General features: G+C 44.6%; 1 protein-coding gene across 3 annotated transcripts in view; it reads left to right on the top strand.

Moving 5' to 3' along the window:
• Positions 1 to 27,526, top strand: part of LOC124011315 (fidgetin-like) — a 36,323-nt gene extending 8,797 nt beyond the window's left edge. For all 3 annotated transcript variants that reach the window (XM_046324557.1, XM_046324559.1, XM_046324558.1), the window contains one exon: positions 21,337 to 27,526. In XM_046324557.1, coding sequence (XP_046180513.1) covers positions 21,337 to 23,528 — 2,192 coding nt within the window. In that variant the 3' untranslated portion in view covers positions 23,529 to 27,526. The remainder of the gene's footprint in view (positions 1 to 21,336) is intronic.
• The last annotated feature ends 248 nt before the right edge of the window (positions 27,527 to 27,774 follow it).

The raw sequence follows: 27,774 nt of genomic DNA, 5'->3' as shown, positions 1-27,774 counted from the left end.
CTCTCTTAGATATTAACACATTCTACCGAGATGATGGGAAAAGTTAAATATGCTAAAGACCTATTAAAGCTAACGTCCCGCTGCCGGATATTCGGCCTCGTTAGATCCACAATAGACCACGGCTTATCCTGTACATTGTATTTTCAAATGAGACCTTCTGCAATTCTAATTAAGTTATTGATATGGGACATCTGAGTTAAACGGTGCATTGATATGCGAAGCGGCCTCGCGTTCATTTGCCTGATGAGGGAACCAGTTATTAAACGATGACTGCTTTTTTCAGGGCTGCTGGGGGGAGAGAAAAAGACAGCGGCAGAGAGAGCGAGAGAGCGAGAGAGAGAGAGAGAGAGAGAGAGAGAGAGAGAGAGAGAGAGAGAGAGAGGGAATTGAGTCATCTCTCATCTCTCTTCTGCCTGTGATCTGATCTTATGTCTTACTCTGTGTGTCTCGGCTGGTGTACAGCTTGATTAGGCAGACGATCATTGGAGAATCGCGCAATCTCTCTCTCTCTCTCTCTCTCTTGTCAGCCACGGTCAAGTAAGTCCCTGTCTGGCATTTTCATTCACCCAGCCCCTCTCTCCGCAGAGCTGTGTATGTGTGTATGTGTGTGTGTGTCTGACAGCTTGGCAGGTTGCCAGGGGGTGGCACAAAGGACCTTGAGTGGCCGGGCTGGGTGTGTTGTGTGTGTGCGGCACGGCCAGCACGGCAGCCTGTGGCCTGTCTCCGGGAGGGAAGGGTGAGAATCAGACAGCGAGGACGGAGGAGAAAAGTGTTTTGTAAAGTGCCGCGTCCAGCAGAAGCGTGTGCATAATCAGGTTGATCTGCGGGGGACCTGTGGAGAAGGGCGTGTGTCTGTGTGTGGCAATGCGTATGAAAGCATGCTTGTATCTTTGTGGGTGTGCGTGCCTATTTGTGTGTTAGAGTCTCTTATCAGCTTTTGTGTGTTTTGTGTCGGGTGCAGGGTTTGGCTGCATGGATGGCTAATGGTTTGGCTAATGTAGGAAGGTACTGTATGCGCTGGGTAATGAGATGCAGCTCCGAGCTCCTCAACCTGGTTTCATACATTATCCATATAGGCAAATACACGTGTGGTATTGACTTTTCAGTGGGTGTGCATTAGTCGTGGGAGTTGTTTTGCGTCAAAGAGGCAGAATCTTTTTTTTTAAGACAACCGATTCAAATGCTTCCATTATTTTAAAAAGGTTTTGTTTGACACGTAGGGAATATGTCCTCTTCTACTTTTAACTCACCACTCGCTTGTTTTTGTCTTATTAGATGGAAAACATGCATAAAATCAGTGTGTGTTCTTCTTGTATGTGTTTCTGTTCTTAGAGTGTGTATGGCAAAAGAACCTCATCACATTTAGACAGAGTGTTGAATTGAGAGACTTGGCCAACTTCCACCCTCCACCCGGTCGACACATTCATCCTGTTCTCCACACTCCTCCGGGCCAATGAGAACCCTGGGGGGTCTCAATGACATGATTACTAATGTGTGCTTTGGGAAAAAAGACTGCCGTTGTGTTCTGCAAAGCTCATAAACCACTGTATGATTTGTCCATTGTTGTCAAATCACTTTGCTTTCGCCAGGAACTAGGCATTTCACTGAGGGCTTAATGCTTTTGAAACCGCCAGCGACGTATTCGAGTTCCTCTTTTGTTACTTTGGCCGGGAAACTGCCAAGAGCGCTGCGCTGAATATTGTTGTCAGGATAGAAAAGGGGGGGGTTTTGCCAGAAGAGTCCATTGAGCAGACTGAATGGACCATTCATATTTAAGAGGACTAACCGAGACGCCATATTGTTGGCGCAACAAGGCTAAACGCTCTCCAACAAGGGCGACATTGTGGGTATTTTGGCGAGTTGTGAAAGTGTAAAAGGCATGGGTCCTTAAAGAAGTTTTAAAAAGAACTGCGGTGGGCCGTATGAACGGAATAAAATAATTTTTGCAATATTATGAGAAAGGAGTGTGAGTATGGTAGTAGATAGGACTGGTAATTGGCAGGGACCTCACGGTACAATATTATCACCATCACTTAGGTGTCGATACAATATGTATTGCGATTGGAGGATGGAAAGAATATGGAGAACAAGCTATATTGGAAAAATTTAGTTTTAGTTAAGGTACAGCCTATTAGCGTAAAAATAATATTGCAATATTGTCAAAACGATACGACACGAAATATCGTCAAAAATAGTATACCGATATCTACAGTAACTATCGATTTTTTTCCCCCCATCACTAACTGGTAACTGTAGATTTATCATAGGGTCAAACATATTTGTCATTTTAGAGATGGCTACAGATGATCATTTTATGGTTTATCTTAAAATCACCATGTTAAATTTGTAATGTATTGTTAAGTAAGCAAAGGTTCACTTACTGTTTGCTGCTCCAAAATGGGTTTTACTGAAGCTAGTGATACAGCAACATTTCAACTGACCCAAATTTGTCCTGTACCAATGTCAGTTATCCCTCTCTTTCCATGAATTTGACAATGTAACCCAGTTATTTGCTACAGAACACTTTTCCCAGCATTCTCCACTGTAATTCGAATAGCAGAACATTCTGAACAACCTTGAGAAGGTACTACCCAGCTAACACATTTTGGTTCCAAGAACGTTGTAGGAAAACCAAAGGAGAACCATTAGGGAATGTTACGGGAATGTTCTGTGCTAGCTGGGTACAGTACCGCACCTTTGAATTTGTTCTGTAGGCACTAGAATCCCTGCTCCCTTGGAAGGCAGTCCAGTCCTGTTTACAGTACGGTATTAGCACGCTAGGCTATAGGCCTTAGCATAATGTCATCTAGTCTAGGGCCTTTATGTCACCCTGGCCATGCATTCACCGGGTATTAATCACCACTGTGGATCTACGTCTTAGAGGATTATCAAATGTATTGTTTGCCTGCCCGGGACTGTAATGGGTGTTTAATTACTCAATAAAAGCGTTTTTATGGATTCCAGTCCTCCCGTGTATCGAGCAAATGGTATTGATCTGGCTCTCCGCTGCAACATGATCGCCTGTGAAGGAGAATTAGAGCTGCCCGCCTGCCTGCCAATGGTCCTTCTCGTTCATTAGTAGCACATTACATGCCGAGTTGGTTCAGACATAAGTTTGGTAAGATCAGGGTCTAGACAAGACAAACAGTTAGCTTCTGTACCTTAAACGTGTCGATTTCCTGATATCACACATTTACAATAAGGTCGTCTGATTTCAATAGAGTCATTATCAATATGGTTATGTGGTGTTCTGTCAGCACAATCAAGACTCTCCGTTGACTTGCTATTGCCGAGCTGAGATAGAGTTCAACTCTGAGACGTCTACCTGCTAAACGGCTTGTTTCTGTAATCTGTTTGCCCATTGTGGTCTCCCAGGCACAACGCTCACAATGCCGTATTTCTCCCAGCCCTCCCCCGGACGATTACAGGGGTGTGAAATCATCCTAACACGATGGAAAATGTATGTGTATTAGATTATAGTAGTTAAGTGCTATCTTTAAGTAGGTGTTCCATTGTGTGCGCGTGCATGCGCACACGCGTGCAATGACAGTACCCAATATCTGTTTTGCGACCTCTTGATTTTTAGGCCACACCTGAATAACTCGATGAAGACTACATCTAATGCTTAATTTTGTAATTTGGGGTTCACTGGTGAAATCATTGGAGAGTAAGCTTATAGGTCACCTAAGGCAAATCAATCTTAGTCTCTCTCATATCTTCAAGCATTTCAAATGAATGTTTCCTCACTTAACAGTGAGACAGAGGAGTCAGTGTGGAGATGTTAGTGAAAAAAAGAGAGGACTTGCGTAGTGTGGGGGAGACAGACCTCGACAGACCATAATAGCAGCATTGTCCAATATGGACTACAGTGCCTTCGTAGATAAAGTGATTTTCATGGCGATTCACTTGAACACAGACATGAGTGAAATGTGCTCGGACTGTGGATAATATGACATTATTCTCACCTCTCGCAACTCTAGTTGAAGTCCTGTGTACTGTGCTGCTGGTCAGGCATCTTTTGCGGTTGTATTTAATAGATATTAGATTTAGAGCTTAGTGTCTGTGTGCGGCCACATCAGTCATCAACCACACTCCATCACTTGTAAATAACCTGAGATGATCATTACTTCAGTCCTGGGGTCGTTGTTTTCCACCATTTTCACATTGAGGAACACAACATATCTTTCAGACTGTCAAATATCCCTAGCTTCCATTAAATATCATATAGATTGCCATATGGTGAGCAGTCAAATCATTATTTTGATTAAAAGAAAAATGAGGCTCATTTGATGTTGAATGGGCTATCTACATACTTGTGTGCACTTGCATTTGTCTATGTCTGATTAATGTACACGAGCAATCTGTAAACATAAAGATATGCATATTCCCTCCCCTTTTACCCTCATGTACCCCCCCCAGTACCATCTCTGTGGTCAGAGTGAGTGTTGGAGAAGACTATTCATTTCGTGCTGAACCAGTGAACTAAGTAATCTGAATGTGCAAGAGGGACAGGCCCATTGGTTTACAAATCAATTGGCTGCATGTCCATGCCATTAGGTTGACATGTTACGGACACAGTAAGAAGTGGTCGTAGAGGCAGGCTGTGGTTTGTTCCCCTGCTCCCCTGGACTTAGTCCAGCTACTGGACTCGCTTATCTCTGTTTCCATTCATTCTCTCTGTCTTTTCTTCGCTCCACCACTGTTTGGCTATTCTCAGTGGATGAGTGCTTCAGGGGATATTGCTTACTGGAAAGTGTGTGTGTGTGTGTGTGTGTGTGTGTGTGTGTGTGTGTGTGTGTGTGTGTGTGTGTGTGTGTGTGTGTGTGTGTGTGTGTGTGTGTGTGTGTGTGTGTGTGTGTGTGTGTGTGTGTGTGTGTGTGTGTGTGTGTGTGTGTGTGTGTGTGTGTGTGTGGAGAGAGAGGAGATATTTTGGCCAATGAACCCTTGTTTAGCTCCATCCTCCAGCTCTGCTTTCTTGGAGTGAGTAAGTGCTCCCCAGGGAGAGAGGGCCGTAGTTTACCCAGGCTTAATGCACACACACACACACACACACACACACACACACACACACACACACACACACACACACACACACACACACACACACACACACACACACACACACACACACACACACACACACACACACACACACACACACTGGCTCAGTGATGTGTGTTGCTGTGGGATAGAAAACAAAAGTAATCTTAACAGATTCCCATTTGGACACGGCCTCATAGCCTCATTTTACTTGGCTGAAGTCAATTTAGGACTATGTTTGGATAGCTAACTTAATACACAGTTCAAAATTGCCCCCGCCCCTATAATAAGGCCCATAGCAAAATGTTAAATGTAATTCCCTACAGGTACCTGTCTGAGCTAGCTGGGCGAGGATGTTGTAATTCACTACAGGTTGTCATGTACAAATCTTCCCAGCGTGAAATAGTTCCCAATCGTTCTGATTGTGAAGTCATGTTGTAAACATTTTCACAGCGTGGAAATGTTCCCAGTCAATATTTGCACGCGCATCTGTGTGGGTGGCTGAGCTCGTGCATATGTTTGTCTAACACCTCCTCGCCCTTGATTAGCTGTAAACTGGTCAAAATGACTTGTTCTCAGAGATGTGCAGTTTTAATTTGTTTGTATAGCTAACTAACTAACTAACTAAGAAATATATGCACTGTCAAATCGAAAACGTAGCGCCATAAGTCTGCAATCGTAAAAAATCTCTCCTTTCATCAACCCTCAGAAATTTGGCATGTGAGTCCTAAGCCCTATGCACATGGTCATTGAACACTGGTCACTTGAATAATGTTTACGTAATGTTTTACCCACTTCATATCTATATACTGTATTCTAGTCAAGGCTCATCCTATAAAACTACTGCCGTACACACCTTTGCTGTTCATATACTGTCCATACTGTCTATACACAACATGAAATACATATACACTGTATATATTCATACTCCCGACTCTGACATTGCTCTTTCTTTTTCTTAATTTCTTTCTTTATATTTGGGGGATTTTTGTGTATTGTTTCGTATTGTTACGTATATTGCACTGTCGGAGCATGAGCATTTTGCCGCGCCTGCGATACCATCTGTAAAATATGTCTAGCAACCAATAACATTTGATTTGATTTGTAATTGGGTGTGAGTTAGGCTAGCATGGCTATCATGTCGCAATTGGGCCTAACGTGTAGAGCTAGGCTAGCTGGGCTAGCATGTTATAATTGGATTCATGTGTAGAGCTAGGCTATCATGTTGTAATTGGTCTAATGTGTAGAGCTAGGCTAGCTGGGCTAACCTGTTGTAATTGGGCTAATGATTAGAGCTAGGCTAGCTGGGCTAGCATGTTGTAATTGAGTTAATGTGTACCTTGTCTTCGAGGGTCAGTCAAGTGAGCGTGTCAGTGTGGTGTGTCGCATTTCCTTTCCTTCATTTTTCTTTCCTCTCTCATGCTCTCTCTTTCTGTTAGCCTCCCCCTCTCCCTCTCTCTCACTGATTGTCTGAAAGTGTGATCACAGTAAGGTAGAAGATGACTGACTTATTGCAGTACTGTGTTGTCCAGAGGAAGGGGGTAGACGTTGCCCATAGCAACTGATTTGGGGTCAGTTATTTTCACCAAAGCTAATGACGTCATCTCCTCAGCACCGTTAAGGTTCATTACACTCTTTCACTTTGACCCTTGCGAAGCCATTTCAGACGTTCTCATTCAAATCAATGTCCTTGTTTTTTAAAGTGAGATACTGGTCAACTGTTTGATGGTGCTCACAAGAAAAGTGTGTTTCTAATATCTGCTTTATACTGGTTTATCTGTAGTACAGCTTAGACCACTCTAACATCTATTGGGTACATTAACAGTGAATGTGATTAAAGCCAGAGATCGATAGAGACTGACACACCGCTGGTGGGTGTCACCAGAGGTGTGTGTGTGTTTATGTGTGCTCGTGTGTGTGTGTGTGTGTGTGTGTGTGTGTGTGTGTGTGTGTGTGTGTGTGTGTGTGTGTGTGTGTGTGTGTGTGTGTGTGTGTGTGTGTGTGTGTGTGTGTGTGTGTGTGTGTGTGTGTGTGTGTGTGTGTGTGTGTGTCACGGTGCACCCAACCCCCAGTAATGGGAGAGCAGACGCTGCCTGTTAACAGGCCTACAGCTGCTGTCAGGCACTCTCTCTAACTCTGTTAGGGCCCTTATTGATTGCTCATTATTACTGTTCCCTGAAAGATGAGCTTCCCTTATGATTACATTAAATCTGCTCTCTCTTATTCCTCTGAGACACCGTCTGGCTTATTGCTACCCCCCATCACGTTCCAACCTCCCAGATGCCATATTAAGGAGGAGGTAGGCATTTTGTAATCGTCGCAGTTTTACTGTTTTGTTCGATGCTTCCAAATACCTGTCTGGAAATTGTTTGAGGAATTGACTAGCCTGGTCTCTCTGTGAAATGGAAATAAGCGATGATTGATATTATTTTTTTGTCAATTGTAATGATACTTTTTCCAAACTTACAATAATGATTTTTTTTAGATTTCCTTCCAACTCATTTGATGTCATTAGTCAGTGTTCAACAAAAGGGAAAATAGAGGAGAGGAGATGAAATAATGACTAATGACACATTGACACTAAGAAAATAGTTTTAAAATGAAGCAAGTATCTGTGTCTTTCCTCTTCCTGTGGTGTGATATCACGAGTGAGTTGTCTGAAATATGGATCCGTCAGTCACGGGCTGGTTCTTTTAAAGTTTGGACTTTTCCAAATCTACCCCTCGGTCTCAGAGCTGCATCAGAAGCCATCTTATCACTCAGTCCCAATGAATTATTCAAAGGAATCGACGGCGTCAGTTCAGTCTGAGAACCTGTGATGATGTTACACTGACTGCCTAGCTGGCTTGATATTCACTCAGAGAACTGAAATGGATGTCCTCATAGAGTCAAACTAACAGCTCATTCCAACTTCCAAAGACACAAATGTCTCGGGAGTAAAGAGACTGAAATTTGTGTGCTGTAGTTTGGTTGGTGTTATTTATGTTGTGTGTGTGTGTGTGTGTGTGTGTGTGTGTGTGTGTGTGTGTGTGTGTGTGTGTGTGTGTGTGTGTGTGTGTGTGTGTGTGTGTGTGTGTGTGTGTGTGTGTGTGTGTGTGTGTGTGTGTGTGTGTGTGTGTTGCGGCTCCTCAGCGGTAGACTGGGGAACGCTAGTGAGAATCTCTTGCCCCCCCGACACGTCTGGCTCAGTCTCAATGCCACAGATCGATGGCCATATTGATCCACTGTTTGAGTGTTTAGACAACCTGTGTGAATTCCACCAGAATGAAATCCACATTGAATTCAAAGTAGAGGTATTTTAGACTACAAAGGAGTCTGGAATTAACCAATGGCTTCGTCACATTTGACAAAATTGTAAAATATTATGAGCAATATTAAAGTAAAATCATTTCTTATTCAGTATAATTTCAGATGTGAATGAAAGAATTGCAAACGGTCAATAATATCCTTTTATGTGGTGTGTCTGTATCCCTTCATGTAGATGTTTGTTGGATGAAAAACCCGCCTGAGCTGGCAGTGCCTGATGTGAAGCGTGAAAGACTTGACACCTTTGACGATCCCATGCATTTACAGTTCAATATGGATGTTGGGGTTATTTCAGAACGGTGCCGTTCAGTAGTAGAGACAAGCTGTGCTTTGCTGGCAGCAGTTTTTAATCTGAGCTGAACTCCTGTTTGGAGCGGGCCTCTCTGACCCCCATCTCACCAACACGCGGTCGCCCGGGCTTTTCCTCTTTTGGAGGATTGTCAGGGTGGCTATCGTCAGATAATTAGCAGCAGCAGAACTCTTAACTGGTGACTCCTGTCTGTGTTGGAGGGGTTTGCACTGTTGGCTATGGCAGTGGAGAATTTATTCTGACACAAACAACTATCAAGAAGGGCATGCATTTGATGCACGCACGCACACACACACACACACATTCATTCACAAGCAGTGTCACTTTGACAGCCATGCCTGGCTCGTCTGTCAAAAGCTTAACGTCACCGTGTCTGTGTCTGCCGCAGCACACACACACAGACACACACACACACACACACACACACACACACACACACACACACACACACACACACACACACACACACACACACACACACACACACACACACACACACACACACACACACACACACACACACACACACACACACACACACACACACACACAGAAAGCCAGTGACAACAGAGAAAGTGAAACATTGTTGGGAATCTGCTTGCGTTTTCTAACATTCAGGAGGATATCAGTGGCTGGTGTTAAATAACCATTCAAGAGGAAACTCAGGTTCCACTGTTGTCCGAAGGTTAAAAGTTAAATGTCCGTTCAATGTACCAAATTGGCTTTAATTGACATTTGATTTCGACAAAAAATATTTTTCAATTGCTTTAGTGTTTATGATGTTGATGGATTATCTAATGAGAGATCACTGCTGTTTGTATCATGGCTGTGCACCCCCAAGTCGACACCACACTGGCACTCAAGGAATTACACAGGAATATGAACAAATTGGAAACAGCAAACAGCATATCTTGAGGCCACATTCGTTGTAGCCGGGGACTTAATAAATTGAAGGAAAGTTTTCCCAAAATTCCACCAACACATCTCTTGCGGGGCAAAATAAGTTGGACTATTGTTATTCTCCATTCCGTGATGGATACAAAGCCCTCCTTTAACCCCCTTCGGAAAATCAGATCACACCTTTATCCTGCTCCTGCAAGTCTACAAGCAAAAATTAAAGCAGCCATGGAAAAAGCCATGTTAAGATTTGTTAAATGCTGGTCTGACCAATCAGAATATATGCTACAAGACTGGGAAATGTTCTGGTTTGCCTCTGACAATAACATCAATAAGTATACAGACTCAGTCACGGGGTTCATCAGGAAATGCATAGAGGATGTTATCCCATCAATGACTATTCACACATATCCAAAATAGAAGCTGTAGTTCAATAGCAACATCCGTGCAAAACTGAGAGCGTGGACCTACGCATTCAACTTGGATTTCTGGGAATATGGATGAATACAATAAGACCAGCTACGACCTCCAGAAATAAATCCAAAGACGAAAAAAGAGAGTACGGGGATTACATTTCGCCTGCTCTGACGCTAGACGCATGTGGCAAGGACTACAAACCATTACGGACTACAAGGGAATAACTAGCAGCACTGCGAACACCGATGCCTTTCTCCCAGACAATCTAAACAACTTCTACTGTATGCTCGTTTCGAGGCAATCAACACTGATCCTTCTACAAGGCCCCCCGCTGCTTTAGAGGACTGAACGAACATCGAACATCCACTTTCAAGCATAACAACAATGATTTGTTCTCTGTGAATAAATGTGTTTTTCTCCTCCTGATTTGCTTTGGGGTCTGTGTTGTTGAAGAATAACATCAACAGCTAAAACCCTGTAGCACTCACTTCTGTCATCATGAAGTGCTTCAAGAGGCTGGTCAAGGACCATATCAGCTCCACCTTACCTGACACCCTGGACCCACTCAGATCCACAGAAGATGCAATCGCCATTGTGCTACACACTACCCTGTCCCACCTGGACAAGAGGAACACCAATGTGAGAATGCTGTTCATTGACTACAGCTCAGCATTCAACACCATAATCCCCTTCAAGCTTGACACTTAAGTTCAAGGCCCTGGCTATGAGGACCATCTGCAACTGGATCCGGGACTTCCTGACAGGCAGACCCCATGTGGTGAGGGTAGGCAACAACTCCTCTGCCATGCTGACCCTCAACACGGAGGCCCCCCACGGGTGCATCCTCAGCCCTCTCCTGTACTCCCTGTACACCCACAACTGCTTGACTACGCATGTCTCCAACACCATCATTAAGTTTGCCGACGACACGACGGTGGTGGGCCTCATCGTCGAAGTGACAACCTACAGGGAGAAGCTTAGAGCCCTGGCACTGTGGTGACAGAGAAACAGCCTCTCCCTCAGCGTCAGCCAAACCAAGGAGCTGATCGTGGACTACAGGAAACAGGGGGAGGAGAACTCCCCTATTGTCATTGACAGGGCTGCAATGGAGAGGGTCAAAAGCTTCAAGTTCCTCAGAGAACCTGACATGGTCCAATTACACTACCACCATAGGCACCTGAAGAAATTTGGCATGGGCCCTCAGATCCTAATGAAGTTCTACAGCTGCACAATCCACACCCTGGTACGGCAACTGATTTGCCGAAAACCAGAAGGCCCTACATAGGACCTACTACATCCCTGGGGGCGACCTTCCTGCCTTCCAGGACATCTACACCAGGCGGTGCCTGGCCCAAAAGATCATCAAGGACTCCAGTCACCCGAGCCAAAGACTTTTCACTCTGTTACCATCTGGCAAGCGGTATCGGAATATCGGTTCCCGAACCAACAGGCTCCAAGAGGCTCTCTACCACCAGGCCAGCAGACTGCTGAAAAACTCAACCTAGCTGTCTCCCTGGACAGACCTGCACCGGAGAGACTATATATGGAACATTGCACTGACTACCCACATATCCAAACATACACACAGAAGCACACACAGAAGCACACACACACGCACACACAGTCAACGCTGCTGTTCTATTAAATTATATTGATCTCACTACCCACTTTATATTAGTAAATACAGTGTAAATCCATTCCATTATGCAACTAACTCTTCAATTACTTCTGCTATTTTGGACTCTTCTGATTGTCACTGGTTAATGTACTGCATTGTTATTATTGATCACTGGGTAATGTACTGCATTGTTATTATTGATCACATTGTTATTATTGATCACTGGTTAATGTACTGCATTGTTATTATTGATCACTGGGTAATGTACTGCATTGTTATTATTGATCACTGGTTAATGTACTGCATTGTTATTATTGATCACTGGGTAATGTACTGCATTGTTATTATTGATCACTGGTTAATGTACTGCATTGTTATTATTGATCGCTGGTTAATGTACTGTATTATTATTATTGATCCTTGGTTAATGTACTGTATTGTTGAGGGAGCTAGGACATAAGTATTTCGCTACACCTTTTATACCTGTTGTAAATTGCGACAAATACATTTGATTTGATTTGACCATGAGATGTATGCATATGTTGATATTCTGCCTTATTTAGTACCTACGGGCCGTGAATCTAATGGCCTGTTCTGTGATTTCGTTGTGTTTGTACGCGTCGTCGTGTGGATTATTCTCTGACTACTTACATTAGAATAATGAGCGGGGAAAGAGCCTTTCTCTTCGTGTGTCTCTTTGTGCTGCCGCGGTAACGACCCCGTGAATAGTTCTTTTTGGATGACCTATCAAAGTATTCTCTCCCCAAGCACCCAATAGATGGTACTTCCAGAAATGAGTCACTTGAAAATGCTCATCGTCCAACACCGTATAAGGTAATGGATGGTTATCACACTCCATTTCCCTGCCTCCTCACCCACACAAATGCAGCGCTCTTGAAATATGATGCATCTTCTGTGCTTAGCAGGCACTTAATGTCTGAAAGCAACCTGTTCGCGTTGATTTACTGACCGCAACGGTAAAAAAAAGAGTGCGCCTCGCCGCTTGTTCACTCAATAATTATCTCATTTTATTTACGCAGACAGACAGCTTTAGACGAGGTGAGAGGCTTCCCCTCCATTATCTGTAGGTGGGCCTCTCTCTCTGTCTTTCAACTACACCCCCTCATAGTCCACAGTCCCTTAATGACGTCCTCCTCGTCGAGGACTTTTCCAAGTTTCGATTTCACGAGGCACACACAGTGCACATAGACATGTAGGCACGGATGTGCGCGCACGCACGCACGCACGCACGCACGCACGCACGCACGCACGCACACACACACACACACACACACACACACACACACACACACACACACTCCACCTGTGTTTAAAAAAATAGTTGAACTAAATGACACAATGACTCTCCTCTGCCAGTTGTCCAATCAATGTGGTTTCTAAAAGGATTAGGGCCTTCAGTCTGAAATCTATTTGAATTACTTAACCAACAGGTAAACAAAGTCGCGGTGGCACCGCCGGTATAGATCCAGGCGTCTGGAGTGTATCAATACCACCTAGCCCTGTGTTAACCCCACAGGCCCCCCAAAGAAAGGAGATCTTGGGCCCCTCCCAAATGGTACCTTATTATCCAAAAAGTGCACTATGTTTGACCAGGGCCCATATGGCACTGGTGGAAAGTAGTGCACTGTATAGGGAATAGGGTGCCATTTGGAACAAAGTCCTGGACTACGCCACCAGAAGGATCCCATCACCTCTAACAGGTTTAGAATATATGTAGATGAGGTCCCTCAGCAGTGGCTTACTGTTTTCTACCGTCCTGAGAATGTCAGCACATACTGGGGACATATTAGGACATGTCCATGCTTGGTAAGATGAATCTGCAGGATTGCAGTTAGTGTGTGTCCGTGTGTGGTGTGTGTTGGAGATGAGGGAGGAGTAAGATTATGTTGGCTAACAGCAGTGAAAGGCGTTGTCGGTGTTAACGCTGGGTTAAAATGATCTGGTGTCTTGTCTCAGTGTGCTACAGGCCCGGTGTGTGTTTATGTATGTGTGTGCTGTGTCTTTGAGAATACCATCGTGGGTATAACCGGGTGATTAGGCACGGTGCGCCAGTCACAGGAAATGGACTGTCTGAAGGACGGGCCCGACTGCATTAAAGATGAATGGTGAGGCGCTAGGGCGTTAGCGTCCCCGTGTCGCCGTGGCGGCGGCTTAGAGCTCACTCTGAATATCTCTCAATTTCCCCCCTGACTGACACGTGAAGCCATGCACAATTTCCTTGATCCGGAGCATTTGTTTAACTGCGCTCTCCGTTTAACCCAGAGCTCTGATAGTAGGTCTAGTAAAAGGCTATTTATCCCGTGTCAATTTATTATACAGCTCAGGGGAAAGTGTCACTATATTTGCCTAGGTAGATGTGTTTGTGCTCAATGGGGTAATAAAAAGTGTCTGTATTGCATTGTGTCTGTATTGCCATGTGTCTGTATTGTCATGTGTCTGTATTGTCATGTGTCTGTATTGTCATGTGTCTGTATTGTCATGTGTCTGTATTGCCATGTGTCTGTATTGCCATGTGTCTGTATTGCCATGTGTCTGTATTGCCATGTGTCTGTATTGCCATGTGTCTGTATTGCCATGTGTCTGTATTGCCATGTGTCTGTATCGTCATGTGTCTGTATTGTCATGCGTCTGTATTGTCATGTGTCTGTATTGTCATGTGTCTGTATTGTCATGTGTCTGTATTGTCATGTGTCTGTATTGTCATGTGTCTGTATTGTCATGTGTCTGTATTGCCATGTGTCTGTATTGCCATGTGTCTGTATTGTCATGTGTCTGTATTGTCATGTGTCTGTATTGCCATGTGTCTGTATTGTCATGTGTCTGTATTGTCATGTGTCTGTATTGCCATGTGTCTGTATTGTCATGTGTCTGTATTGTCATGTGTCTGTATCGCCATGTGTCTGTATTGTCATGTGTCTGTATTGTCATGGGACATGGACATTTCGTAACATTAGATCACTTTTAAGGTCTGAAACATCTGTCAAACTTTTACTGGAGAGTGAACTATAACTTTAACTATCCCTGAAAGCTGGCAGGTTATAGTTTGTCGAGCAAATCCATACATGAGGCAGAACACGTGGTCCAAGTATTATTAGTAGGGATGAGGGATCCCCATATTACTAGGAATATTTCAAAGGATATCTGTCGGATTTCCTAATATTACCTGTCACTCTGAATTTCCTGAATTCCAGTTGGTTTATATGTTTTTTTTAAATTTCATTGATGACAGCTACTCTTTTGTGTCTGTATTGTCATGTGTCTGTATTGTCATGTGTCTGTATTGTCACCTGTCTGTATTGAAAGTGGAAAGTCACTGCTTGCTGTCTGCGCTTTCAACTTGCTCTGTTTTTGTTGTTGTTTTCCCTCAGTGGAGTTGTTGTCATGGTAAAGCCACTGAACAGCGGTTGGGCTTCAAAATGCATGCTTCAAAGACTGCAATGCTTGGTGTTTGTTTATCTTTACAGTTTCAGAAGAAATGAGGGGATGCTTGGTCTTTGCTTGGTCTGTGGGGATTCGGAACTAATTTGTCAGGCTTTGGGTTCAAGCTATTTTATTTTAATTTTGTTTGATACATATTTCTGTTTTGGAAGGGATCTGTGGAGTGACAGATCATATTTTTTGGGGGGGATGAAATGATCTGATCCTCAGACATTGGAATTGAAATATTCACGCGAGGTGTTCCAGCTCCATCTTCTCAGACACAAAGTACCTATTTAAATCCGCATTTACATACCAACAGAAGAGAAACAAATACTTCAAATATAACTTCATTTGTTTCTATCGTCTTTGAGGTTGAACCCCAGACTCCCAAGTCCTCGCTTTCTCTTCCGTTTCAAGCTTTATAACAGGCAGCTTGATTCTAAGTGGAGTTTTTTTTGTCTGACAATCTATTGTGTACAGCTACCCACATTTCTGAACAGCACTATGAGTATTAGTGGGCCACCACACAATAGTTACCTTCATTAGAAGTACACAAGCGTTTAGGAATCCAGATGACAACATTGATGCAATGTTATAGTTGGGTCATACGCTAAGAGTCAAACTGTAACTTCTTAGCTTAAGGGACCTGACAAATCAGTATTTGTAAGTGCAGAGGTTCAATCAATTAACCAAAACACTGAAGCAATTTTGATTGCAGTGTCTGACACTCATTTACGACTAATTACTTAATTAATTGCATTTTAGAGGGCTTAATCACATTATTTTACACGGCAGGTAGCGTGTGCCAATACGCCATCGCCACTGGCTTAGTAACAGTGTCAATGTGGCAGCCTCATTAACAGGGTGACACACATACCCCGGCATGCGCGCACACACACACACACGCGCGCGCGCGCACGTTACACACTCTTATCGGACGAGGATATCAGTAATTGCTTGGACCATCTCCTCGTGAAATTGAATTGGTCTCTTATTCTCATTTGATGAAGTTAGATCACTTGTCAATCAGTTGCTGCCACAAATTCAGTCTTTCGCCACATTTCATTTCAAAAACTCGCCGCCGAACATGTTCTGAATAGATGGCGGCACACCTTGTTTTGGCGTGTGCATATGGAAGAGAAGGATCTGTGATGTGTGTTTGTTCACATGTCTGTCTCTGTAAACGCATGGATCTTAATTATGACCCAAACCCACTGTGTAGAATCACACAGCAGACGGACTTCAAAGAGCTCATTAGTGTTTTCTAAAGAGCTGTTTACTTACCCCCCACACACACGCACGCACGCACGCACGCACGCACGCACGCACGCACGCACGCACGCACGCACACACACACACACACACACACACACACACACACACACACACACACACACACACACACACACACACACACACACACACACACACACACACGCCTTTCTAATATGCAGCCGCGTTGATGCCAATGTCCAGAAGCAGAAATGAGTTTGATTAGACCTTCGATATGACAGACTTGATGCTCTTAGGACGCATCCAAATGTTGTTGGATGTTGTTGCAGCTGAGTGCGTTAACGCTCGGCCAGACTCACACAATCTCACTCTCTCTCAGAGAGCGCACACACACACACACACAAACACATAGTTTGTGATCAAAGTCTAGTTGCTCTTGACAATTTTGCTACATGGTCATTCATGGTGATCCAAATTCAATCTTGCGTTAGATGTTGATATTTCAAAAATGTTCAATTCGAGAGGCATAAAAGTTTTTATAAGATTAGAGATGTGTGTAGTCCATGTTATAACCATCACATGGACTACAATGTACGATTCAAGTGCCAGTCTCAGGGCCTTATTCCATGTGTTTATGGAAGTGCATGAGGTTCAAAGGCTTGAGTTCAAACTCATATGCCCTCATCTGAATAACGGGAGAGTAATCAGTGTTACCTGATTTAAATAGTACAAGTTATCATTTGGCCCTCATTTGCATAGTGGAGGTAATCACTGTGGATGTGTCTCAAATAGGACCCTATTCCCTATATATTGCACCTCTGGACCAGGGCCTATAGGGCTATGGTCAAAAGTAGTGCACCATGTAGGGAATAGGACACCATTGAGACGCGTGCTGTGGCTTTACATTAACCCCCTGATTGGAGAGATGAAGGCACTGATGGAGCCTGACACGTCTCTTAGAAGTGTTGGCTTTATTGAGGATGGAATTATAAAGATTCCATGTTTTCGAAATGGATTTAAATAAGATAGGCGTGATTGAGGTTTTCTATGTCAATATTACAGTGATAAAAGGGAGGTTAGGTGGTTGTTTTAAGTGGGCTGGAATTTGGAAGATTTGGAAGATGTGTTTTTTTGCCGCGTAGAAGGTTGTGTGTGTGCGTGTGTGTGTTTTCTCTGTTGTTTTCTTGCCAAGTTGCCAGACTGGCACTGCATACCCTCTCTTTCACCCTCTATTTCCCCTATAGCTTCTCTCTCTCTCCCTTTGTCCCTCTCTCATCCCCCCTCTCTTTCCCTCCTTCCCTCCTGTGTGTTTCTCTCCATTGACATGCTGGCAGCTGAACCGTGGTCCCCAGAGCGAGGCCCAGTACACAGTACTAGGAGTCAGACTATGAATTCTCCAACACAGGCAGGGAGGAGGGAGGGAGGCATCTCTAGTTAATAATAACACTGTGAGGAGAGAGACTACCTAGCATGCTGCTGTGAAGAGAGAGAGAGAGATAGAGAGAGAGAGATGTTGTTAGGGTAGACCAGGGTATTGTGAGAAAGATTCAAGAAGATATACTGTTATGTTGAAATATTGAAGTGAGATACTATATTTTTAAGAGAGTATAGAGACTGTGCTCTTAGAAGGGTATTTTCTCTCCCAAACTGTTACTACCATAACCTCTGAACTACTTAATACTCTGCTATCTACAATTGAAATGGTAATTCTTCCAATAAATTACATTTAGCCCCAAAATTGAAATGCCATCGAATTATTTTAGAACTTTGGACAAATATTGCAGCTATCATATAATGGGGCAATAGGGAGGTTTATGAACCTCACAATTAGTGTAAAGGATGTGAGAAATATTGCAATAACCACCCACTTAGCTATCGGGTGTAATGTCTTGCTGGGTACAAGATATAACGTTCTCCATTAGCTGACCATGACAAATATTATTACGAACAGGAAAATCCCAGAGTTGAGAATAATATTTGCTGCTGATGCTTTTTAAAATGTAAATGTATTTAAATCCGGATGCATTATGTTTTAGAGTTCTCAAATGAGCTCCATTGGCAAATGACTAACCTTCTGTTGTAAACTCCCATCCTTACCTAAACTTAAACTTTTTGAAATTTAGGCAGTTAGTTTACTTCTGGGTCTAACCTCGTAAGTCCAAAATATACGTTGAGTAAACATTCTAGTTGTATATTCAAACACGTTTTACTGTGCAGAAATGTAATTGCTTCACAAAACAAGAAAAGAATACAGATGCTGTGTGAAGAATGATCAATCGCAACAATTATTCCCATCATGCAGCAGTTATTTTTCAGAAACCACTGTCAATGAAACGTCATGTCAATGAAACACACCACACTGTTCCATTATTTTAGCTGAGTGCTGTTTATTGAACAATTTGATCCAGGTTGAAGTATTTCCAAGTCCTTTCTCTCCGTCGAGGTTCATATAGTCATTACATAAAGGAGCGTGACATGCGTGCCAGCCCCGGCAAGACTCCCCTCGGCTTAAACCTTGTAAATGAACACAATTAGCACATCGTCATCCTGCTAATTAGCTGCTGGTGTCTGGCGAGACGTCTGGGAGAGAGAATCAGAGAGGAGTCTGGGGAATTCCCCCGGCTCTATTACCAAACAAACACCATGCTACGCTGACACGCCGAACCTACTGGAGAAGTGTGTTTGTGAATATGTGTGTTAGTGAGTGTGTGTGTGTGTGTGTGTGTGTGTGTGTTCACGCCAGTTCCACTTATAAAGAAAACCAAGAGGAACGTCGGTGGTATGGTAATTGTAAGACATGCAGTGCTTAAAGGGCCTCCGACAGTGGATTCATAAGACATGCTACTGAGACTGAAGAAAGGACAGAGGATGGTCATAAATGATCCTCGTAATCCGCTGTGTGTTAAATCAAATCAAACGGAGTCCGATCTGAGAGGAGGCTCCTACGACGATGTGGGTCTGGCCTTTGATAGCACCATGCTTTGATAGTGAGATGACTGTGTGTGTGTGTGTGTGTGTGTGTGTGTGTGTGTGTGTGTGTGTGTGTGTGTGTGTGTGTGTGTGTGTGTGTGTGTGTGTGTGTGTGTGTGTGTGTGTGTGTGTGTGTGTGTGTGTGTGTGTGTGTGTGTGTGCGTGTGCGTGTGCGTGTGTATGTGTGCCTGTGTGCGTGCTTGTGTTAGTATTTGCAGATAGTCTTTGGGGATTATATAAAATAGTGGCTCTTGAGCCTCAGAGGCAACAAAGGGATCTAGGTGACTGAAATGTGTGTGAGACGGAGCGAACGAGCCAGAGGCAGGGGGGAGAGAGAAAAAGGGATGAGGACAAAGATGGGAGGGGGTAATGAGAGAGGGTGGACAGGGAAAAGGAGCAAGAGAGAAAGGTAGAAGACGAATGGGGATGGAAAGGCAGAGCGAGAGCGAGAGAGAGATAGAGAGAGAGGTGACGGGGTGGAGGTGCAGTCCGGCACTGTGCGGTGTATAGCAGAGGCCTCATACACAGGGTGTTGTAATTCATAGCCAGCTGTGGCTCTGGTGTGTGTGTGTGTGTGTGTATTGATGAAAGCAGCAGAACACTGCCGGCGGGGGGAGATTGCTTGCTGCACTAGGCGAGGTGCGTTCTGAAACCATCTCCGGCCGCCTGAGATGAGAGAGGGATTATGGAGTGACCTGCCATGTCTGTGTCATATTGTTCTGTGCAGGGTGCATTATTTTGTCCTAACCTGGTAGCGACCAGCCCGGTCCCAAGGCAGAGAGGCGGTGTCCTTCATGTGATCTGTCATTACTCGTGTCATATTTACCATCCGTGTTCCAAGAAACAAAAGAAATGCGAGAGGCGAAAAGGACGACTTAAATGTGAAGAATTTTCGTTAGTTAGTCATTTTCATGAAAATAATATTTTACATTTATTTAAAGATGCACCTTGCTGAAATCGCTTTGCTGTTTCCTGTCTGCAAAGATTATAATAGTTAGGGTTAGGGTTCATTTCAGTTTATGTGACCAAACAAGCAAGTATAGTATAGAGAAGAATCATTGTACGATCTAAACCACTGTGTAATATCTTTTCCATAACCAAAATATTTTATTTTTAGCAATTTGAAGCTGGTGTACAAAACCGAAAGTAAAAGACACAAAAACTAAGCTTAAGAACAGAAAGCATGAAAATAGCGCACATAGAACAGATCTACCGCTTCTTAGACTTGCTTTCAATGAGAATGGCAGATCTATAAAACACATTTCTATGTGAATTTGGTCGGGTCGCCCAAAAAGTGAGATATTGCATCTTTAAGCCATTCACTAAATGAAACTGATGGACGTCAAATATAAAATTATTATTCACAGTAATTATTATTCAATATACAGTAGCACGTAATGTAAAATTTCATTAAACTAGAACACATTTTGCTCAGTAGTACATTAGTCATCGTGGATGTTAATTATTGATCATGATGTGTGAATCATGTCATAAATGACCCACTGTATAACCTCATAAATGACCCACTGTATAACCTCATAAATGACCCACTGTATAACCTCATAAATGACCCACTGTATAACCTCATAAATGACCCACTGTATAACCTCATAAATGACCCACTGTATAACCTCATAAATGACCCACTGTATAACCTCATAAATGACCCATAACCTCATAAATGACCCACTGTATAACCTCATAAATGACCCACTGTATAACCTCATAAATGACCCACTGTATAACCTCATAAATGACCCACTGTATAACCTCATAAATGACCCACTGTATAACCTCCGAGCTCAGATTCATATACATATTCATGAGTTGTATTCTCGATTTTATATTGAAGAAATGGCAGCAGTGAATCTCCATGATTAAGCAAACTACATTGCGTACTATCATAAGCATGACAGTGTTTGATCACTCCCAATAAACTGTCATCACATCACAGCTATTATAATCAATCTGTTGACAGCATAGCGAAGACCAATTGACAGAGAGCCTAAGTGAAGAGATGCTGTATTTTGAGTGGCTGTACCTTTGTCTTATAAATAAGACCAACCTAATTGTCCTGTCTGTCTCTATGCTCTTGCCGTTGCAGGCCTAAAGATGCAGTGGACCCCAGAGCACGCGCAGTGGGCGGAGCAGCACTTTGACATCACCTCCACTACGCGCTCGCCGGCCCACAAGGCCGAGGCTTACCGGGGCCACCTGCAGCGCGGCGGCAGCACCTACCAGTACGCCTGGGCCAACGACGACATCTCTGCACTCACTGCCTCCAACCTGCTCAAGAAGTACGCTGAGAAGTACTCTGGCATCCTGGAGATGCCCAGTGAGAGGGCCCTGCTGAACTCCTACGCCGAGGCCGGGATGAACGGCAGAAAGGGGGAGGGCGAGGCCTGGCAGGAGGGGGTATACTGCGTCCCCGAGGGGATGTCCATGAGGAAAGGAGGGGTGGCGGCGGAGGTGGCTGGTATGTGCAGCTCGCCATCCCCGGGCCTGGCCTCCAGCGGCCTGACAGAGCCTGGTTATTCTAGCAGCAGCTGTGGTAGTCACACCGCAACGGCCCTCCACTCCTCTGCAGGCTCCTCTCAGGAATACGGCCACAGCTACAGTGGCTCCTACCTGGGCTACAGCTCCCAGGTCACCACCTCCCCGCTGCACAGCTCCGGCGTCTTGCAGCCCCCTCCTCCGCCCCCACATCCCTCCCTGGTCCCGGCCTACAATGGGGGATCCTCCAACCTTTCGTGCTACAATTACCCACATGCCGGGTACCCCTCCCAGAGCTCTGTGGGGCCAGGCTACAGCCCTGGGGGAGCCCCTCCTCCATCCTCCTACCTACCGTCAGGGATCGCCGCTCCCACCCCCCTGCCCCCCTCCTCCACGCTCCCCGGGTACCCCTACCAGTCGCACAACCTTGGCCCCATCGCGCCCACGCCTCTGAATGGCAGCTCGTCCAACTCTCTGAAGAGAAAAGCCTTCTACATGACAGGGCAAGGGGAGATGGACTCCACTTATGGAAATTTTGTCTACAGCCAGGCGCGCAGCACCGCAGAGAGCCCCATGTACAGGGTACCGGACAGCAGCATCTCAAATGCGGGCGGCGGAGGGAATGGTTTTGACAGAAACGCTGGCAAGTCATCTTTGCCGTTTAATACCCAAAAGCAGCCCATGGTCTCTGAGCAGACTGCGGGTGGAGCCCTCACCCCTCCGTCCTATGCCTCCACTCGGGGTGGCTCGCGCTCAACAGACTCCCTGGGCAGCTTCACCTCTCCCTCCCTGAGCGACCAAGGGGACGAGCACCGCCTGCACCTCTCCCACCTCTCCCTGACGGGGGCGACCTCATCCTCCCGGCCCGCTGAGGAGCAGCTGAAGAGCAGCGACCCCCACCTTCTGGACATGGTGACCTCTGAGATCCTGCAGCAGGGACCCCCGGTGGACTGGAGTGACATTGCAGGCCTGGAGCTGGCCAAGGCCACTCTGAAGGAGGAGGTTCTCTGGCCCATGCTACGTCCAGACATGTTCAGTGGCCTAGGTTCGGCCCCGAGATGCGTTCTACTGTTCGGCCCCAGAGGAACGGGCCGGACGCTGCTGGGCCGCTGCATGGCAAGCCAGCTGGGGGCACCCTTCCTGCAGCTCAGAGGCTCCACCTTGGCCACCAAGTGGCTGGCAGAGGGTGACAAGATCCTGCGGGCCTCCTTCCTGGTGGCGCGCTGCCGCCAGCCCTCAGTGCTGTTCATCAGCGACGTGGACATGCTGCTGTCGGCCCAGCTCAACAACGAGAGCCCCGTTCACCGCCTCAAGGCCGAGCTCCTGGCCCAGCTTGATGCGCTGCTCCTGGGGCCGGCCGATGACTCCAACAACCACGTCCTGGTGGTCTGCTCCACCAGCAAGCCCCAGGACATGGACGAGGGGCTGCGACGGTACTTTGGACGGCGGGTCCTGGTGCCGCTGCCGGACGGTTCGTCCCGCCACCACATGCTGAGCCAGCTGCTGTCCCAGTCCCAGCGCAAGTACTGCCTCAGTGAGGAGGAGCTGGTGCTGCTGGTCCAGCGCACCGAGGGCTTCTCCGGCCTGGACGTGGCAAGGCTGTGCCAGGAGGCCCTGGTGGGCATGCTGCACACCTCCTCCCAAGGCCTGGACCTCTCGGTGAGCATCATGCCCACGGGCCAGATGCGACCCCTCACCTACCAGGACTTTGACAGTGTTTTTTGCAAATTCCAGCCCAGTATATCGCAGAAAGAGATCGACACGTACACCGAGTGGAACAAAATGTTTGGATGCGGTCAGTGAACCTCGGGGGGAAAGTCCTCAAGAAAGAGGCGTTGGGAATTCTTTGACCTGGCTGTGGTGCTAACCAGAGAGGAAGGCACACAAAAGGGGTGACGTAAACCCCCCACACGTGAGACCTGACACCAGAGGTGGAGAAACATAAAGAGACTTGGTTGGAGTGATACCTGATGGTTTTGCAGGTAACGAGCAGAGATTTCATTAGGATGCTTGACGCTGCTAAAGTCAGGCATAGTTATACACATTAAGAAGGGGTCAACTTGAGAAGAGACAGAGGAGGACCGTGTGTATATATACATTTGTTGTTGTCCCCTAAAAATGTAGTTGGCTAACCAAGTGCCTGTAGTGGTGCTTTCTTAATTATAATTTCTTTTTTATGTATAATGATTTTGTTTGCCTCACAATCTACATTAATGGCATGTGCTGATATTATGAGCTTTAAACTTCAACAGCAAAATTAAAATTAGAGTTGCCATTTTCTCCTGCCATTTCACCAAGTATCAACAGTATTCCTCAGGGGGTGACAGGAATTTGGACCCCCGATCCATACACTTCATCTCTGATCCTCTGTCTGCAAAGAAAACTCAGGAAAGTGTTTGTGAATTGTACAGTACCTCAGCTTCATCACCATACAAAAGCACTACGATCCTCTGAGAGTATTAAGACCAAGATTTTTGTCATTTATATCATATCTAGAGAAACAGTGTTAGGTTTACCTCGAACCTTTTAGGGGAGACGGTCAAGGAGATGAAAATGAATGTAACCAGATTTTTTTCTGGAACGACGGGACAAATAAGTCAATATGGAGATTTCTCTTTTTCTTTTCCGAAGGTGCTTAAATGAAGAATTTGGCGATGAGTTCAGTTTCCATTTGAAGGTTTTTAGAAAATGCGATGCCTGAGTGTGTTTTTCTGATCCCGAGTTGTGTATTGATTGAATCAAGAGAGTTGTTCCCCTGATGTTTTAAGGGGGCGCTGATGACCACGTATAGTGGCTTATGTGAATGTTAGGGGAAGGTGGTCAACACCGAACAACTCTTTAGATGGAACGATGAACTTCAGTTGCTATTGTGTGCTATCACAGGAAGCCATAGAATTACTGTAATTGACGATGAAGCAGAAACGCCACCAAATGTTTTAAAAAAGCGAACGGTGCCGCGACACAGTGTGTGATTCCTTATTTCCCAAAATAAAATGCAACTTTAAGATCACATACTTTCTGTTCTACCTCAGTTGGTTTCAACTCATCTAGGAGGCAGCAGAACAGTCGGGGGACAGCCTCAGATCCAAAATGGCCAAATGCTAATTACTGCTATATGTCAGCCAGTCGAGTCGGTTTGAATGAGAAAAGGCTGCCAGCTTTATTCATCACCGAGGTCAGAGGTTCAGCACCAGGGGCTCAATTCCAAACCTGTTTTCAGTTCCTTACCAGAGGTCCTCATTGGCTTATCCAGGTACAGATCTGACGTGATAAGACTGTCCACAACACTATGGCTATAATGATTGAACTCTGCTCTGGAGATTTTCGGTCATGTTGCTAACACCCATCCAGTTGTGTCATATCTGCAAGGAGACTCAACAAGGGCTTGCGGGTAGGAGCTACGTATTGTTTAAGGTATTTGGCCAATCGCATCCTCATTGTATTGTATGTACACACATTACCCCAAGCACATGGTCAGGGTGGATATACCACTAATTGGACACTCATCCTGGCTCTTAAAGGCCCAGTACAGTCAAAAACGTGATTTCCCTGTGTTTTATATATATTTCCACACTATAAGGTTGGAATAATACTGGGAAATTATGACAGCACACCACTCAGACCACTCCCAGAATGTCCTAGCAAAATTATTGCTTTAGAAATTGCCCTTTGCTGAGAAGCTATATATATATATTTTTTTTTTGCCATTTTAATTGAAAGCAGTCACAGTGAGGTACTTCAATGTTTCCCAGAAAGGATTTGATATTGAGATAAAAAAAAACAGCTGCATTGCACCTTTAAGAAACGTTCAGTCAGTCTACTGTGGTCCGTTCCAAAAGACCCACAGAACAGTGATTCATAGCTCATTGTGTTGCATTTGAATGTATTTTGTAGCTCTTCTTTTGTTCTCTGTGCGTGACTGTCGCTATGCGTGTTGCGGTGTTGATGTACCTACCGTAGGTGTATTGTTATTATTGTACAACAGCTGCACTCTCGCATTCCTTTGTGTGTATTTTTTGTTTTGGTGTTCATAATCACTGGTCTGCAATCCCCGAGCACTGAGATTGCCAGTCCTATGTTGCTTGCCTTTACGTTTTGTTTTTGTTTTGTCAGCTTGTGACCAGTGTAACGTTTATCTCTTCCTATGATTGGTATTATTTCCAATTCTAGTTTGCGTACCTTTTCCATTTTAGCACTCGATGGAATTTAGATGGAACTTGCTGCGGCTGCACATTGCACTCGTCTACCACGACGTCTCGGCTATTTAAGATTGAACACTTCTCCAATTTCTCTCACTCGGGTAGATTAAAGGGTGGATCCACGGAAGTCACACGACCGTGATATAACCGCTTACATGGCTTTTGAAAAACTTTGACTCAAATTATACTTCACTCATATAAAAAGATATTGGCAGGTGGGTGAAATGTACAATGCTTTATTGATATGCTCCACACGAACAAACCTTAGAACACAAAACATCCACGTCAACTTCTCAGATTTAGTTCACCTCTGGAGTTACTTAAGATTGACCTGAATGCACTTTCGCATACCTTCAATTCATCGGAATGTTCAGATGTTTCACAAACTTGATACTGTGCTAACAGACGGATGCTCACAGCCTGAGTGTGCTGTATGTGTAGAAGCTCATTACTAGGAGGCTTGTTCTGGAAATAGAAAATGGAGTCTCGCTCCCTACTCCTTGACCCACAGCCCAGGCGTGTGAATCTCACTTCTCCACTCACTCTCACTGAGGAGAGGAAAGGACACGCTGAGGTGTGTGTGTGTGTGTGTGTGTGTGTGTGTGTGTGTACGTGTGTGCGCGTGCGTGTGTGTGTGTGACAGTGTCAACAGCACATGGAAACTGCAGTGCAGTCTGTCAACTGACCACAACGCGGTCTATCCCATAATTCAGTCTGCCCTCTCTAAACTGAAACCTACTGATGTACTTGAGAGCACGAAAAGCCCATTCCTTCACATATACGGTACTTTCGAAACAACCAAATCACTTGAATTGTACTTTCCAACCAATCTTCTTGTCTTTGTTGTGTTGCTATGTACTTTTCTCTCTGCTTCTTTTTTTCTTTGTACCAGAACTGGCAAACAATGTTATTGGTGGTTTCTGTGTTTGTTTATTTTTTCCCCGCTTTCTATTCAATCATTTTATTATAGTGTTCTTTGAGACATTTCTACCTCATGGCTACATATTACACATGTAGTATTTCATTTATGTCTTCTGAATGTCCTACAATTTGTTGACAAATCGAACAAAAGAAAAAGAAAAAGGAAATGGGTGGGGAGCAGGGAATCACAGGTCCTTGAGCTTGAGTCTACCTCAGAGGCACTGAGCAGAGGAGATGGTGGTACAGTCTAACGTGTGTCTGACAAAACTGGATGCACACTCACTCAAGACTCCGAGCGCCATACAGATAGACACACAACACCCGCAAGGGAACATTTCTGGTGGACTGGAGGAAACGGCTGCACTTTGCAGGTCCTCTCCGAGGTTTCTCTTGATGCATAATCCAATGCGTTGCTTTAATCTTTGGTGAGCTGTAGTTGTGTGATTGTGTATATTACGTGGGCACACATGAAAATGATTTGGTTTGTGTGGGATTTTATATATAATTAGTATATGTAAAACACACTTGCACAAAACTTTAACTGAGTGTAACGTGTTTCTGTTGTACATATTTATATACATAAATACATACAAAATGCACCACATCCATGTTTATATGTGTGAATATGTTGCCATACTTGCAGTCGACTTAAATGTATTTTCATGTAATCTGTCTGAGGTACAAAAGACAACAACTGATTCATTAAAGATGTTTTCTTGAAATACTATTTTCTTTTTGTATTTTTTAAAGATCTAAGGTCTTCAATTGAGTTTTTGTGTTCCTTGAAAAATAAAGCTTGTTTTCATGACATCCTCTCACTTTGTTGAATGCCAACCTAACAGTACAGAGTTTACACTCTGAGAAAATAAGGTGCTATGTTGAACCATATAGGGTTCTTCAGTTTGTCCCCATAGGGGAACCCTTTTTGG

The sequence above is a fragment of the Oncorhynchus gorbuscha genome, linkage group LG23, assembly GCF_021184085.1.
Source record: "Oncorhynchus gorbuscha isolate QuinsamMale2020 ecotype Even-year linkage group LG23, OgorEven_v1.0, whole genome shotgun sequence".
In the NCBI taxonomy this organism is placed as follows: domain Eukaryota; kingdom Metazoa; phylum Chordata; class Actinopteri; order Salmoniformes; family Salmonidae; genus Oncorhynchus; species Oncorhynchus gorbuscha.
This window is presented reverse-complemented; position numbering and strand designations above follow the sequence as displayed.